The sequence below is a fragment of the Leptodactylus fuscus genome, chromosome 1 (assembly GCF_031893055.1).
Source record: "Leptodactylus fuscus isolate aLepFus1 chromosome 1, aLepFus1.hap2, whole genome shotgun sequence".
Classification (NCBI taxonomy): Eukaryota; Metazoa; Chordata; class Amphibia; order Anura; family Leptodactylidae; genus Leptodactylus; species Leptodactylus fuscus.
Window position 1 is genome coordinate 73921540 of NC_134265.1, and position 17794 is coordinate 73939333.

The 17794-nt window shown below is 43.6% G+C and overlaps 1 protein-coding gene across 1 annotated transcript; it reads left to right on the top strand.

The window, feature by feature from the left end:
* The first annotated feature begins 16225 nt into the window (after positions 1-16225).
* Positions 16226-17520, top strand: ENKD1 (enkurin domain containing 1). Its single transcript, XM_075262445.1, has one exon. It carries the CDS (start codon positions 16315-16317, stop codon positions 17389-17391), a length of 1077 nt encoding a protein of 358 aa, XP_075118546.1. The 5' UTR covers positions 16226-16314; the 3' UTR covers positions 17392-17520.
* Positions 17521-17794: the final 274 nt, after the last annotated feature.

Below are 17794 nucleotides of genomic sequence, written 5' to 3' on the forward strand. Positions count from 1 at the left end.
AATGGGTGCAGATAGAATACGCACCTGTCATTATATTAGTATTATAATAAGTTGCTCTGATCCTTTGACGGATCAGCGCAATGGACTGAAAATAAGCAGCTGTGAACTTAATCTTATTCTGTAGCTTCATATTGCAGTAAAACAAATTAACCACTTCAGTACCGGGCCAATTTGTGGTCCAAGACCAGACACATTTTAGGTTTATTGTGTATGTGCGGTTTTGAGGTCTGTAAAATTTTTCTCATATGTTTCAGTCAACTAATTTTTGCGTCTTTTTTCGGGGACACATAGGGCTTTATTTTTATGTTATTTTTATTTTCAAATGTGTTTTAATTTTTTTTTTATGTCCAGGAAAATATAAACAAAATAGGAGGGAAATTGTGTCTGGTTTTCAATTTATTATTTTTTTTTTAATTTAATAACACAAAGTGTCACTGAAAAACTTTATAATATAGTTTTTCCTCTCCGTTACGGTAATTTTTATTTTGTATGGTGTCGTCGGGGGTGGGGCTATAACCTTTAATAACAGAGTTTTATTACCGTATTATTTATTTATTTTTTATTATTATTTTATTTACTTTTTTTTTTTTTTTCCAGATTGTGTCCCCATAAGGTTATAAGAGACCTTTGGGGACATCTGATCACTTATTTTTTTGTACTGGAGGCTGATTTCTCCTATAACTGGGGCTGGTACATTTAAACCCAGTTGCAGGAGAAATCCAGCCTCCTGCATGCTGTATATACAGCTTACTGAGCTGATCTGGGGTCCTGTAGGACCCAGCAGCTTTTGCAAGACTCTGCTCCCGGCGGATCACGTGTCCGCCGGGTCAGAGGGCGGCTGAATTATGGCAGCATCCATAGCTGTGTATACAGCGCTCATTGAGCGCTGTATACACAGCGATCGAGAAGGCAGGGGAGGTAATAAATCTTTCCTATCTTCTCTCTGGGAGCTCCGGCTGAAGTTACAGCCGGCTCCCATTGAAAGCAGCTGCACGATCTCCGTGCAGCTGCTGTGTTCTGATTGGACGTACAGGTACGTCCTGTCAGAACAAGGCAACCACTTCCCGGACGTATATAGTCTATGGGCGGTCCGGAAGTGGTTAAAATGGAAACTCCTGACAAGAAATGATTAAAAAGACTCTTGCTCCAACTAAATAAAACTCATCTTGCCTTTTGTTTCATTATAGGAAGAGCTGCAGATATAATATTACAAGCACAAGCGAACAACACATATTGAGAGGAAAGCTCTATAAATTTTTTGTGCAAAGGGGTGCTGGAAGAAACACGATGCGTCACCATCGTTTTTTTGCTGCAGGGCACCACATGGGGCCTTAGGCTTTATTGATGATCTATCCTCAAAATAAATCATCAATAAGAGATAAGTGACTCCCCACTGAACAACTGAATGAAGGGGCCTTGGCGCCTGCTTATATCACACACTGTCTGTTTATAATGACTGTGTGATGTAATTACAGTCTTGTCACATAGACGTGTATAGGACGAGGCTGTAGTTACATGACATGGCCACTATGAGACTCATCCCTGATTATACCCATTTATTTGGGCCTAATCAGCGGTGGAAAGCTGCAAGGGCCTGCTGATGCTCTGAATCCACCACCGTGAGTAGAAAATAAAGAGGAATCTGAGGCTGATGTCTGCCTAAAATTCTTCTTTACTTTCTGATGTCTGAACAGGTTCTATCTACTTATATGGAATGGTCTATATCACACGCCACTCCAGTATATCCGCTTCAGTAAAAAAAAAACAAAAAAAAAACAAAACACCCAATTGCACATGGGTTACTCCAAAAAGGGACCACTGAGCCTCTGTCGCCCAGGGGCCCAAAAAACTTGGAGCTGGCCCTGATGCCTTCCGTTTACCATCACCTCCTGGAATCTAGGCCCTGGTTTCAAGCCTATATCTTTCGCATTTGCAACACTGCTATTCCCTGCTCTCAGAAGGCCCTTTGCCTTTGTGACTTTTTGAACTCAATACTCTCTTCTGGACTCTGCACTATTTAGCTATAATGTCTATCAGGTCACTAACAGGGCTATGATGCATTATAGGACAAAAAAACTGTGTGTGTGTGTACCCTCAAACCGTGACCCCCTGTTCTGTGCCTCTATTCTTGTGGATGCCTAATACGCAACACCTGCACTGATATGTACATAGATTTTACACGGACTTGTGCTCACTTAACCGCACGTAAATAGCGCAGGCAGCCATTTTGCTGGTAAGACCGCTGCTATCACAAAGCGCCATCACTTGGATGATAGGCCACATTCTTTCATCATTGCACACTATTTAGCTATAACCAAATTGTACACTTCAGTGGATAGCTACTGAGAACCCTTGAGGTACCCTGCCTGGCTCCATTTAAATATATATGTCTGCAGGGTCTAATGGGTAAAGTTCTGATTTGCAACCTTTTGAAAGACTTTGACTAAGATTAAGGGTGTTGTGCTTTTATGGACAGAAATTTGGAGGACAGGGAACGAAAAGTCATGCACAAGTAGGCTCTGCCCGAAGCCAAATGGCAAAACTGACTGGGCACATGCGGAATTTAGATTCTGAACGCTGGCTCGCTGGAAAGGACGTGGTGGAAAGGCGCGGGTGTAGAAGATGGAGGCGTCGCTGGAGAGTCTTCAAGCAGCACAAGGGATGCCCCCTTTGTGGTTTGGTCTGGACTCTCATTTGCATACCAGGAAAGACTGGTATATCAACGGAATGGCGGCACAGAGCAGAAATATAAAGGCAAGGAACGAATAGCCTTTCTTAATACTATCCCAACGTGATATTAACTGAAAAAGCAGTGTGAGCCCACACTTACACAAGTGCAATAACATTATTTTGTTCTCTTGTTGTTGTTTTTGCAATATTTGTAATGTAAATTCAGACGTAAACAAAATAAAAAAATTGCACCTGTTCTAAAAGCATAGATGGCAGAAAATGTTGACATATTATACTGCTAGAACAGATGTAAGGGAAGAATGGAACAATTGTTAGTTTAAGTTGTGTAAAGTGGGATTTTATTTGGAAACGTAATGCTTATTGTGGGGGAATTATGGTGAAGTTACATTTGACAAGCTTATCTTGAAATAGCAAATATAGCTGTCACCAAGCAGAGAAAATGATCTTGTAATGATTATAGTTAAGTCCATGGCTTTTACAGTTTCAGCAGGATTCCTCATGTGGAATATTGGATTAAATTGAAATAATGTCAGGCTGCTCATGATTATGCTACAATGTGAAAAGCGAGCAGGCATTAACAGGAATCTATAAAATGCAGGAAAAATATTTTCTGTATCCGCACACTAGCTCATTACCTCAACTGCCCTGCTGGAGATGTACAGTAAGTGCTAAATCCATGAGTTCATTCACTTACACAGTAGACTAGTGCTCAAGGAGGGGGCTGTTCATTTCAGCAGGTTCATTTATCACAGCAGCTCTTTCTTCATCAAATTAGGATCATGCACTACATCTTCTCATTGCACAGGACCTCAAAGTAGGGAACTCAAAGCATTTGGGGATGAAAGGAAAGAAAAACTGAGATCACGTGAAGGCTTTCCTGGCACATCTTTTCTACAATGATGGAACACGTGTTGTTCCTCAGTTATTCCTGCTTACCATGCTCCACTTACCATGTCATGTTACCAAGTTACTTTTTACATTGAAGTCTAAGGAGAGGGGAGGGGTGAGGGGAGGCTGCTGGAAAAACTCACAAATAACCACAGCTACAATGTAAGAGCTCTTCTGATTCCATTTATCAAACTTTATCAGAGTTACTTCATATGCAGAAGGACATATGCTGTTTGACACTTTATCTTAGAAGATAATGCTCTACTACTGAAGGAGGCAATTCATCAACAAGCTTCTTCCCCTCCCCTCTCTATAGACCCCTAGACATCAGACTCCCTTTACAGCTGGCCTGGCTGTATTAACTACATCTATAGAAAGGAACAGCTGACCTGCACAGAAAAACCTTTTTCAGCTGGAAAAGTCTGATTTTATTGGATCCAATACACAAGCAGAGCAGGCAACTGCAAATACATATATTGATCAGATGACACCTTCCAGGAACTAAGGTTTAGGGTTCTAAGAGACCTCAGAGTATAATAACTGAAGGCCCAGGGGAGGTGCGGAAAATAAATAGCCATACTCCCCTTGCCCTGTCAGCAACTCTGAGGTGCCATTGAAGCACAATAGAGATAATTTTCTTATATACTCACTACAGTTACAGTGCAGTCTCTAAGAATTTGATCTCAGGGTACTGTGTATAGGGGGAGTAGATCATTTATTATAGAAATAAAGTCTTAGTGTAGGAACCCATCTGAATGAGGTCACCGTGACGTGGTAGATGGGTTTGCACAATTTATTAACCTGTGCGCTAAGAACCTCACATTATTACTGTAGTCAGTGATACATGAAAGTCTAATCCAGGACTTTTATCATTTAAAGGTTCATGCCAGAAGTAGAAATTCATTTGTCTGAATGGCTTCTGTGAAAATTAATCTGGTGAATAAGTCCTCATATACTCTACCTGATTTTACTTCACTTTATTCATTTACCTCCTAGCTTGAATTAAAGGCATATTCCAGTAAGAGACATTTATTGTAAATATTAAATTGGTTGGAGCGCAAGCAGTGTTGTCACTAGAGTTGCCTACTGGGAGATCGCAGCCAATATTTAATTTCCACCAGTCATATTAGGTGTCAGTAATAACTGAGTCACATGTTTTCTCATCATATTGCTATGGGAGCGTTCAAGTGAATAAGCACCTATTATCCATGTAGACTTGAGCAGTACTTTTAGTAAGATAAGATAATCCTTTAATAGTCCCACAGTGGGGAAATTTCAGTATGTTACAGCAGCATAGTAATACAGGTACAGGATAATACACAGTAATATAATACAGACATAGACACACATATGCTGAGAAGAGAAGATATACTAGGAGTCCATAGCAGCTAAGGAACAGAAGAGAAAGAAGGAAGACTTCATGGTTATCGTCATAATCATTAGTTTTCTGTGCGGAGTGTCTTCGCTTGGTCTGATGTAGATTATACAGCCTGGTCGCGGTTGGAAGGAAGGACCTGCGGTAGCGCTCCTTCTCACACTTGGGGTAAAGCAGACGGTCACTTACAGTGCTGCCAAGTCCCATCAAGGTCCCATACATGGGGTGGGATTTGTTCTCCCGCATGGAGGTCACCACGGACAGTATCCTTCTGTCACCCACCACCTGTACTGGGTCCAAGGGGCTCCCCAGGACAGAGCTGGCCCTCCTGATCAGCCTGTCAAGTCTATTTCTGTGCCTGGTTGATATACTGCTCCCCCAGCAGGCCACACCGAAAAAGATGGCTGAGGCAACCACAGAGTTGAAGAAGGCCCTAAGAAGTGTCCCCTGGACTCCGAAGGCCCTCAGCCTCCTAAGCAGGTAGAGTCTGCTGTGGCCCTTTCTGTGCAGCGCCTCTAGGTGATCAGCCCAGTCCAGTTTATTATTGAGGAGCACGCCCAGATACTTATAGGTCCTGACTATCTCAATACATGTCCCTTGGATCTCCACCGGGGTCGGAGCACCTCTCCGTTTACTAAAGTCCACCACCATCTCCTTGGTCTTCCCAGTATTAATCCTGAGCTGGTTCCGCTGGCACCGTTCAACAAAATCCCGGTTTAAGTCTCTGTATTCCCTATCGTCGCCATCAGTGATAAGGCCGACTATAGCAGAGTCATCGGAGTACTTCTGTAAGTAACAGCTGGATGAGTTGTGCCTAAAGTCAGCAGTGTACAGTGTGAAGAGAAATGGGGCAAGAACTGTACCTTGTGGTGCCCCCGTACTACAGATCACAGTGTCAGACACACAGTCCTGGGCTCTCACATACTGAGGGCGGTTTGTCAGGTAGTCTAGGATCCAGTTGGACAGGTGATGGTACACACCATCAAGGTTCAGCTTTTCCCTCAGTAGCCCTGGCTGAATGGTGTTGAACGCACTGGAGAAGTCAAAGAATATTATTCTCACAGTGTTCCCAGGTTTCTCTAGGTGAGAGAGAGCTCTGTGAAGAAGGTGGATAATGGCGTCATCTACCCCAATGCCCGGCCGATAGGCAAACTGGAGGGGTACAGAGCAGGGCTCACTAGGGGGCGTAGGTGTGTCAGGACCAGTCTCTCTAGGACCTTCATCAGATGGGATGTCAGTGCTACAGGTTGGTAGTCATTGTAGCCCATCGGGTTGGGTTTCTTTGGGACTGGTACCACGCAAGATGTTTTCCACAGTCGAGGTACCACTCCCAGCTTTAGACTCATATTGTACATGTGCGTAATAATACCACCTAGCTGGACCCTGCACATCAGTACATTTTATTTACAAACTAGTCTCTGCCCACGACTTCATCTGCGGGTTGTTGGCATGGATGATTCGCCTATATTCAGCAAATTGCTGCCTTTGATGGTTTGCCTGCTCTGACACTTTGGCAGCTCTCAATCTGTCCTGATGCTGACCTTGTTCCTCACACCTTGCCTGTGATTGTTCCGGCATCTCAGCAGCTCGCTGGGACGCCACATAATGACCGTGCTGTTGGTGTTGATGATCTGCCTGCTCCGGCGTTTCGACAGCTGTCAAGCTGTCCTGCTACTGTACTCGTTCCTCGTGCTGTGACCATGATTGTTGCGATATCTCAGCAGCTCGCTGGGACGCCATATAATGAGCGTGTTTTTGGCATTGATTATCCGCATGCTCCGACGTTTTGGCAGCTCCCAAGCTGGCCTGCTGATGAACTTGTTTCTTGCACTGTGCCTGTGATTGTTCCGGCATCTCAGCAGCTCTCTGGAATGTCATATAATGAGCATGTTATTGGCGTTGATCATCCGCCTGCTCCGGTGTTTTGCCAGCTGTCAAGCTGGCCTGCCACTGAACTCATTCCTCGAGCTGTGCCCGTGATTGTTCTGGTATCTCAGCAACTCGCTGGGACACCATATAATGAACGTGTTGTTGGTGCTGATGATCCCTGTCAGCTCCGATTGAGGAGACCTCTGTGACTTTTGGCTCCTTCATAGCTCTTGTTATTTGCGACAAATTACATTTTCTTTTTCCAGGCATGTTGAAAATTGGTAAACTGCCAATTTGGATTAAAGGTGTTTGCCCATGTCAGTTTTTCAGCAGTGCCTGGAGCAGATCAGATAATGTGCAAAGGTAGGTACACTGAGGGTTACTGTGTGTTTACACAGCCCTGGCTTTCCCTGAAGCATAGATAAGAGCAATGTAATATAGTATGTGAACAAAATTCCATAACAGTCTTGAAGCCATGTCATTTACTGGGATAAAAAGTAGCCTATATGTTAATCAAAGCTACAATCTATCTATGTGGCGAATTTTGTCCAAATCCGTTCAGCCGTTTTTGCGTGATTGAGGAACAAACACACAAACATCCAAACTTTTAGTAGGAGGATAGTAGGATAGGATAGACACATGACTCAGTATGATCCATCAATCCCTTGTTCCTGCTGTTTAGAAATGTCCATTCTTTTCGCTAATACAAAAAAGATGTATGTTATGGTGGGTACTTGTATCTTAAATAAGAATGTTTCCCAGCCTATGGTATCTCATGTAGGTTCCTATATATGTTTTCAAGCTGGAAATGTATTTGGAGCATTTCCGACCCCTTTAAAACAATGATGGCTAATGTATCAGTGGGTAGAGCCATTGGGATCAGTTATCTAGAGACCTATTTGCTTAATCTTAATTATACATAATTTATGATGTGTCTCTTGACACTGAGAATCAGGAGGTCAGGAACCTAGCTCTGAATGAATAACAGGAATTCTGCTCTCCACATGTGCATATAGCTTTGCATGTGTATTAGTGATCTGTTCGTTACACATCAGCATTATTTATTGTTGGATATGGGAACACAGTGACTGACCTGGTTATTGTTGCTCTACTAAGGCGTCTTTTCTTTTCTGACATACCTTTGCTATTGTGGGAATGGAGATCTATTCATAAATCATATCTAATCATAAATGTGCACTTTTACAACCACTTTTATTGATAAATTGCATCTAAAATGTTTGTGTCACATTCCGTGCAGACCTATGTGTCTCCGTGGTTACCAACTACAAATTCTGTGTAGTGACATTTATTTGGAGAGTTGTGCCACTTTTTTTTTAGATACATCAAAGCAAATAAAAATTGGTTGCAAACATGGAAATAACCTCTAAAATTAGTGCCCCCTCTAGACCCTTTTAATATCCTTTAGCATTTGGAAAGGAAAGGGGTTCAATTTTCTTCCTCCTCCTTCCAGACTATGCAGAAGGGGAGGAATATGGACGGTAGCTGGTACTGGTTTGTTAAAGGGATTCTATCATTAGAATCCCTTTTTCTACAAAGGCCACGTCGGAATAGCCTTTAGAAAAGCTATTTTCTTACCTTTCTATTTCTGATCCGCGCTGCCATTCCTGAGAATTTTCTTTTTTTATTCCTTGTGCAAGTGAATCTTCAAAAAGCACAGGGGGCGTCCTCTGTGCTCACTGAAGACACTCCAGCGACGCATTTGTCTTCTTCTGCCAACGCCTCTCCACTGTTTCCTCAGCCACATCATCAGCTAGCAGTGCCAACTGCGCATGTCAGTTCGGTCATTTTCCTGTGGCCAAACGGACGTTTGTGTAAGAGGCCACAGGAAAATGGACGAACGGACATGCGCAGTCGGCTCTGCCGGCTGATGACGCGGCGGAGAGGCATCAGCAGAAGAAGACAGAGGCATCACTGGAGCGTCTTTGGTGAGCACAGGGGATGCTCCCTGTGCTTTCTGAAGACTCATTTGCATAAGGAATAAAAAAGAAAATGATCAGGAACGGTGACATGGATCAGAAAAAGAAAGGTAGGAGAAGAATAGCCTTTCTAAAGGCTATTCCGATGTGGTCTTTGTAGAAAAATGATTCTAATGATAGAATACGTTTAAAGAGGTAGTCCAAAAATGTTCTTTCTAAGCCTCAGCAGCTGCTAAGTGAAGTTGTAAGGGAGCTGGGCAAGGTCCCATCAAAGGTTGGAAGCTTTAGAAAATGATTTCAGAGAGCCAAGGTAAAACTGTAGAGCCTCATGCAGAGAATGCCCTCTAATTACAGGCTATGTCTTCCTCCTTTTCTTCTTTGCTTTGCTCCCTTTGTGCCACAATATAATGCCCTCTTATGCCCCTTACTTCTCTCTACAAAGTCAAATGCCCCCATAACCCTCCTAACATAGTATAATTCTCCACTAGTGTCCCCAGCACAGTAAAATACTCCCTCATGCCCCCCAGACAGTGCAGTGGGCGCAGTCGGCCATTTTCCTGTGGCTGAACAGGAGAGAAGAGGCTGAGGCAGAGAACAAGAAGAAGACGGTACTGGAGGGTTTTCTCGCAGTGCAGAGGACACCCTAGTGCTGCGAGAAAACTCATTACCATAATGATGAAACCAGGAATATACACCAAACGGCGGCGCGGAGAAGACTTCTAAAGGTAGGAGAAGAATAGCCTTTCTAAAGGCTATTCCAACATGGGTTTAACTAAAAACGGGATTCTAATGATAGAATCCCTTTAAAGGGGTATTCCCACCTCACATACTGATCAGTCTTTACTGCTGTAAAATCTTCTTTCTTCCTGGTTTCTTGCATCATTTTGTGGGCGGGGTTTCACATGCAACCTGCTGTTTAGCTGGTGTAGACACAGGAATAGCTAGATACACAGGCTGGCTCCCTGCACTTAGCCCCTCCTCCCTCCCCCCTGAGAGCACGCAGATACATCACTTGACTCATGAGCAGCTAAGTCAGGGCTGTGGCCACAAAGAATTGAATAAAGTAAGATAGTGGCCAAACAAAGCAGTTTTACTGAAGCAGTGTATTTAGGAAAAGTCTTACATCCACGTTAACAAGCAGTATAGATAGGATCCTTGTGATGGGACAACCCCTTTAAGCAACAACACCACCTTGTGTATATTGCAACTATTAAAGGGATTTGCCAGGGAAATTAGAATATTTATTAAAGGGATATCGTTACATTTAGGCAAATTTATTTCAAAAGCAGCGTTGAAGAAAAAATAAAGAAATGTAGAGCTAGAATTGCCTCTCTAAAGGCTATTCCAACGTGTTGTTAAGGAAATTTGCCTAAATCTAAAGATAAACTCCCTTTAAAGAGGTAAACATGGGGACTTAAGGTTAATAAAATTGATGCTCATCCTTCACTGATCCCCACCTCTTTGGCGCTGACATTGCTCAGGTTCCTGCTGATCTTTCTTTTCTGGTGTCTCTTGACATGCAGGAAATGCCTGGAATTGCTCATTGACTGTAGCAGTGACTTGCCTCAGCCTGTGATGGCACTAAATGGGCAGACACAGGACATAAACACCAGTGGGGACTCAGGTATTAGTAGGGGATCACTAATGGGTAGTATCAAACTAAAGTTGAACGGGGCAACACGGTGGCCCAGTGGTTAGCATTGAAGCATTGCAGCACTGGAGTCCTGGGCTTGAATCACGCCAGGAACAACATCTGTAAGGAGTTTGTATGTTTTCCCTATGTTTGTGTGGAGTTCCTCCTATTCTACAAAGACATACTGATAGGAAAAAAATGTACATTGTGATCCCTATATGGGTTTCACTGAAGGAAGATAGACAGTCCACCCACTATTGGAATAAATAATAATATTAAAACTTAACCTTTGTTATTTACCATTAAAAAAGACACCAAATAATTAAAAAACATCCCCCACCACACTAAACATTCACTTATAGTGAGAGAGATAGAGGAGCCCTAACAGGAATTCACTTCATCTGTTTCCTATCGCTACCTCCCTATTGATGTTTTTCATAGGTGGTCATATACATATATCAATGTCCACAGCAAACTCCCCTACCCCTTCGAGGCTACTGGCCTAACGCCACACCAACAGAGAGGGGAGGTACTGATGGCCAGATCCCCGTTCAGACACTCCACTGCATATGACTCACATATACATTACTGACCCCTGGGTCAGTAATGTATATGTGAATGTATATGTATATTCAGAGTCCGCTTTCCAGCAGTATATAGAACTGCCTGTGCCCCAGACCATGAAAGGTCCTCTTTAGACTGAATTCAGTCTGTGATTGTTTTATTTGAAAGGGGAACCTATGTTACAAATATGCAAAAAGGTAACAAGCACTGGATTTAATCCCTAAAATCAGTCAGAACAAGAAGACAATTTAACAATCTGTTCTGACCTTCTGACCTCAGCAGACCAGTCTATGGTTGTTACGGTCTAGTGGGTGAGGTAATGGCAGGAAATGTGAAGGAGAAAATTTAAGACTTCCATAGTCTCACAAACTTTACACACTTTAAATGCAAAAGACTACAAACATCTCTATGGCTATGATCACACCTGCGCATGGATTCCGTTCAGAGTTTCCATCCCTTAATCTGCTTTAAAAATGCAGCTCTCCGCATTTTTCTGGCAAAAATCGGGAGAAAACCCGACAGACCCCATTGTGGTCTATGGGGTCCGCGAGTTTCCGCAGGTAATCACTTTTTAAGCGGATTAGGTTTCCGTACTTTGGGTCCCCAAGCGGACTTGAAGAATGGAAATCCAGACGCAGGTGTGATCCTAGTGTAACTCCAAATGATATAAAGTTTATTTGCAGCTCCTTACCAAGCCAAGACAGGGACCAGAATCTCATCACTCTTCAGAGCAAACAGCTTGTAATACACATTTCATTTATGGCCACATGAGGGCAGTCATGAATCAAAATAATAATGAAAAGTAATAAATCTTCAGTCTAGTGACAGAAAACTAAAACATAGAAGAAATGCAGAACGGAACACAACACCGAAATCAAGATCAGATCAAGAGAGAGACAAAGTATAATAATATGATCTTGACTTTAGGAGAACCTTTCATGTCCTCTAAGATGTGGTATGTTATACATCGTTGTAAAGCTGACAGGGCGCTTAATTCAGCGCACTTTCATTTTTTCCAGTATCTATCACAGTTCCAGGGGTTGGTGGCATTAGTTTTAGCTACCAATAACACTGCACTGTCAGAGGGGCCAGTCTCTCTGCTCATTATGTAACACTTCCAATCTTAGAGGACATGAAAGGTCCTCTAACAAAAAATATAGGATGAAAAATACTGATCGATGCTAAAGTGTGAATGGGGCCAAAAGACATACTGAAGCAATAGTGTCATCATTCTGATCAGTATTGCAGACCTATAATTTTGTAGTCTGTTTTAGTATATGTTTTTAGACATAAGCACATATAAACATTGTATATCTATCAGAGACAGAGAAATGTTGCTTACGCTGGGTTCACACCAGCGTTCGATCTCCGTTTTCAGGTCTCCATCTTCTGCATGCATGCAGAGTCCAGCCGTGAGTGCCAGTGAGCGTTTTATGCTCTCCGCGGCAAAACCGTTTTTTTATTTAAACCGGACACAGAGTACTGCATGTCCGACTCTGTATCTGGTTTAAAAAAAAACGGTTTTGCCGCGGAGAGCATAAAACGCTCACCGGCGCACACGGCCGGACACTTTTCAAGCTCATTCCAGCAGGTTTTTGTCTCCTGCCGCTGTTTTGTACAGGAAACGGAAACCTGCAGAACGGAAAAAGGGCACAGATGTGAACGAGCCCTTACCTGCCTCTGACAAAATATTAAAGATTGCCCTCTAAGGGAGCGTTCACACTACCGTCGGTGTCCGACAGGTAGTGTCCACTACTAGTGTCCACTCAAAATCTGTCACGGACATTAGGAGCGAACACTAGCTTTGTCCGTGACACCTGTCATTTATTTCAATGGGCATCGGGTGCATTCTTTTGCACTCCGTGCCCGTCCTTCCCTGTCCGCAAGTGAAGATGTCCGACTTCTCAAGCGGACAGAGGAACCCTGCATGCAGGATTTTTAATGTGATTTGCCATCATGGCTCCCACAACTCACCTACAATCATGTCATCACCCACTAAAAGACCCCTAGAAACCAGAAGCCATGTGTGACCTATGTGACAAGTTGTGTGCTATAGCAGGGTTGCCAACCATTTTTTTTGCTTTTATTATTCTCAATCAAAAGATTTTTTCAGACATATTGAAAATCCATAATAAAAATATATAAGTCATGAAGATCTACAGCCTGTAGTTCTGATATTTAGGCTAAGGGCCCCTTCACACGGAGTATACGCTCACTGATTCTGAACGTGTAACACGTTCCGAATCAGCGGCGTTAAAACAGATCCCATTGCTTTCTATGGGAGCTGGCATACGCGCATATCAATTTGAAAGCAATAGGGGAAAAAAGCAGCCCATTCATTTCTATGGGGAGCACACGTATGCCGGCTCCCATAGAAAGCAATGGGATCTGTTTTAACGCTGCTGATTCGGAACGTGTTACACGTTCAGAATCAGTGAGCGTATACTCCGTGTGAAGGGGCCCTAAGGCCCCATGTAGTGGGATGCAGCAAAAAAAATTGCAGCGGGAAAAAACGTGGACGAATTGCATCACAGTTTTTCCCGCAGCGCTTTTCACAGAAAGTTTGCAGAGGTTTCCTCTACGGACTTTCTGCTTCCATTATACCTATAGGGAAACCGCTAGCGTTTCCCTAGGTATAATTGACATGCTAGGATTTCCAAAACCAAGCTGGTTTTGGAGATTACAGCGTGCACACTACGCGTATTTTTCCACAATGTGTGGATGGGAATCGCTAGAATTAAATTTTACACCACATTGGGCCCTCGCCTAAGGGGTTTTCAAGGGCCCAAATTGATCCACAGCATAGGTCATCAGTATGTCATCTGTGGAGGTCTAGACACATAGACCCTGCACAGATCAGCTGTTGCAGCAGCCTCTGGGTGTCTAAAGCTACTGTGTGGATGGGTGGAACACTTCTGTGTAACTAATTGTATAGGATCTGTGCTGCATACACTATACAAGCTCCAGATAAAGATGAGTTGAATAGAGTGGTAAAGCAGGGAGCAATCTGCTTCCTGCTTCACCATCTGGCCCATGCCTCGTGCTCCAGGTGTCTTGGGAGCAGCAGGCGCTATAGAATGATGTCACTTACATCATACCTGCTGTTTCCTTAAGCCGCCAGCCTAATCAGGGGAGGACAGCAGGGTAACAGGGTGTGGTGAATATTAGGTTTTTTGTTTTTTTTTTGCTTGATGCATTATACTGTGAGAGCACTAGGAGGAGGACAATATATAGTGGGAGCATCAGCAGTGCAGCATTAAACTGTTAAGCATGTTGAAAGCTAAACTATAAGGTGGGGGCACATTCAGAAGAAGAGTAGAAGATGGGGGCATATTCAGAGGGACTCTATAAAGTGGGTGCATATTCAGGTCATCATAAGGTCTGCGTATATTCAGGGAGGCATAATGTGGGAACATATTCATGGGGACACTAAAAGTTGTGGGCATATTCCAGGGGGCATTAAAAGGTGGGGGCATTATAATGTGAGGTCTACACTGAGGATGGCATTCTAACACAAGGATTTCAAGGGGACATTATACCGTATCAGGGCCACTATATAGGAATTATGCTGTGTGAGGGCATAAAGAGACATGGATGGGAATGGGCCTGGACAAGTGGACAGACTGAAGGTGGGGTTTACTATACAAAAATTTGTGGCAGCACACAGGAGAGTCACACATTTTATCCCTCTTTCAGTCCTTTAAAAGTTAGAAGCTATGGACAACCTAGCAGATGAGGAAGCATTCCACTGGGCCTAGAAAATTTGTCAACGGAAGTTTTGGAGGTTAGGTTACCCCTCTTTTCGGGAGTTTTCCAGGCCTTCTGGGAAAGTTGGCAAGTATGGTATTCAGTGAAGAGGCTACAGCACTCACCCAAACACTGCAGCCTCTTCAGTGGGGGTCTGGCCCCAACCAATTACACATTGATGATCTAACCTAACCTAAGTCATCCATATATGTCTCTAAAAAAATTTAGAGGCTGAATTTACCCATTATAATGTTACTTCTTTATTTAGCAGTTTTAGTTTAGAATCACATATGCCATTTTTATGCCAAAGCCAGCGAATCCCTAAATAAGGAATAGTATATTGACTCACAGTAATGTCACATTTTTTTAAGCTGTATCTTTGAATTATGATATACTGAAATGTTTTAACTTTTAGAAAGTTTTTTTTGTCATATACACCTTGATTCGCAAGCACTGCTTAATTTAAAGGGGTTGTTCAGGAATTGAGAGGCTGGAGGTGTAAAATAAAGTGATCTCCCCTGTTGTCAGCCACCGGTATCAGATCAGTCTTCTGCTGGTACATCAATGCTGGAAGTCCTCAGCCTCATATGACCAATCAGTGGCTCAGTGGTTACTGGCAAGGAACCGGTGACACATGTGAGAGACATCCCAGGTCCCTCTTCAGTGACTGCTGAGGCCACTAACCACTGATGGCTTCCAGCACAAGACTGAACGGATGCTGACGGCAGACAATGGAGCTCGGGGACTGGATAGGCTATGTAAAAAACAATTCAGCTCACCCTCTTGTCATGTACATGCTTTCTCATTAAACGAGGCCATGAAGAAGGATACAATCCGAAACGCGTAGCATCTGTTTATGATACGCTGAGTCTGCCGATGCAGTTATTTTTCTTGTACATGAAGGCTGATTATTTTTAACTATGGAATAATTAAAGACACAAGTTTTTATTGGAATCGGAGAATGCTGGATTTTTTCTATATACTGGATAGGCTACCTTCACATCAGCGCCAAAGTCTTCGTTGAAAATGCATGGAAAAATTTTCCTCCGCCCGTTCCAGTTTTATAACAACGACCCCATAATAGTCAGTGGGGTCTCTCAGACTCCATGTGTTATTGCTGCTTTAGCCTCTCCAGTGTTCAGGTCCTTCGTGGGGATAATGTGAATTTACACGTTATTTTATCTATTTTACACATCCCCGGCCTACACATGGGTTACCATTATTCTTAGACAACCCCTTTAATAAGATAAAATAACAAAAGATGCATAAGGAAAGTCTCATAAGAGGGCATAAAACCTTGTGTAGTGTTTTTACGTGGTATACATCCCTAACACTGCTTCATTATAACTAGATCTATGGCGCATGGAGCATCGCATCTCTTCTTTACACTCAGATTCTATTGATTCAGCGTCCAGACTACAATTCCCACAAGCCCCTTGGCGGCGGATCCGGAAGTTGCCGTTGCTAAGCGACAAGCTTGGCGTTTCAACTGGAAGTGACAGAACCTGTATTGATGGCGAAGCTCGCGCAGAGGCTGTGACACTCTACTGCCCGGCACCGATTACCGGGAAGGATAGCGCCGGGCGCAGAGACTTGTACAGGCCGCTGACATGTGTGAAGGAGCGTCCAGAATTACCGGGCCTATTCCCCCCGATCCTACGCTGTTTCCAGACTACTACAGGAGGCCGGCCTCAGCTCGGGGGCGGCTGGAAGGGACTGATGTCAAGCTGGACTTTCTGTCAGGACCCCTGGCCCCAGATCCTACCTTATATCCCGGCTGTTACAGTGCCAGGCCTGCCAGCCCCATCCCTAGAGTACGGCCCAATGCCAGGGACATCTTGGAAAAGGGAAAGAGCGGTACAGTGGGAGTTCTCCTGAAGCTGGAGGGAATCTCTCTCCATACAGCATCACCCCCTCCCAAAAAACCTAAGGATCATGGTAAGGAGAATGTGCAACGCATGAGGGAAATCCAGAAGCGCTGCAAAGAGAAGGAGATGGAGAAGGTGCAAGGGGCCCCGAAACCTGTCAAAGCTTTATGGAAATCATCCAAATATGAACAAGTGGAGTCCAAGGTCAAAGCCAAACTTCAGGAACAGCCACCTCCTCCCAAGGTGGCACAAGCAAACTTCCTGAAGTCACATACCCGGTGTGGCACAGGGCTGCCCCCTAAGAGGTGCCCTTCACCAGGACCCAGTAGGCCCACTACTCCCATCAATGAGATGCAGGTCCATGGCTCCAGCATTGACTTTATAGCCCACAATGCACGAAATGTAAAGAAGATCCCAATGAGACGATCTCGCTCCCTGCAAAACCTGAATGAGGTCCTGCAGGAGAAGCAGCGTCAGCAGCAGGACTATGACTCCAAGCAAAAGGGACATGTCCCTCAGTACCTGCTGGACCTTAAGGAGAAGTGGAGGAAAGAGCAAGAGGAGCGTAAGAAGCAGACCCCAGACCCATCACTCCCTCCAGGACACACCATGATGCCAGAACATGAACGTCAGGAGACACTAAATAAGATCAAGCAGACCCAGTCCCAGCTGCTCAAGGAGCTTGTCATGCTTCCTGTCCGAGCAGACAACCTCAGCATCCAGAACCGACGCACTGAGCTGGAGAAGAAGCTTTCTGAGATCGAGGAGGCCGTTAAAGTATTTTCCCGTCCGAAGGTCTTCATTAAGACAGACTCTTAAATATGGATTGTAAATTATACCTAATTATTTCTAGGAGGACCATCCTGCTGCACTACTGGCATACAAGATACAGATTTGCACAGAAGTCAATTGCCGTCCAAGTCCAGAAGAACTGAATGTGCTTTTTATCATGTGGGCTACTGGAATTAAGAGTATTTATTTTAATTCTTTAATCTTTTTAATATAAAATGAAAAACTATTATTTTGCAAAAAATAGTGCACCGTGACAATTAAACCTAAATCTGCACTCCATGACGCCTTATAATTATTATTATATGTTATTGATAGCTGTATATCCTAATATGTAGTACTGTTGTCCATGTCATTTTACAGGGGTTGTCTGAAAGTTTAAAGGGAATTTGTCACAGAGGGTTGTGACACTAAACCATCCGCAGGTGCCTAT

What these genes read in the sequence shown, in the direction of transcription:
- ENKD1 (XM_075262445.1), top strand. Translation starts at nt 16,315, where the DNA reads ATGTGTGAAGGAGCGTCCAGAATTACCGGGCCTATTCCCCCCGATCCT.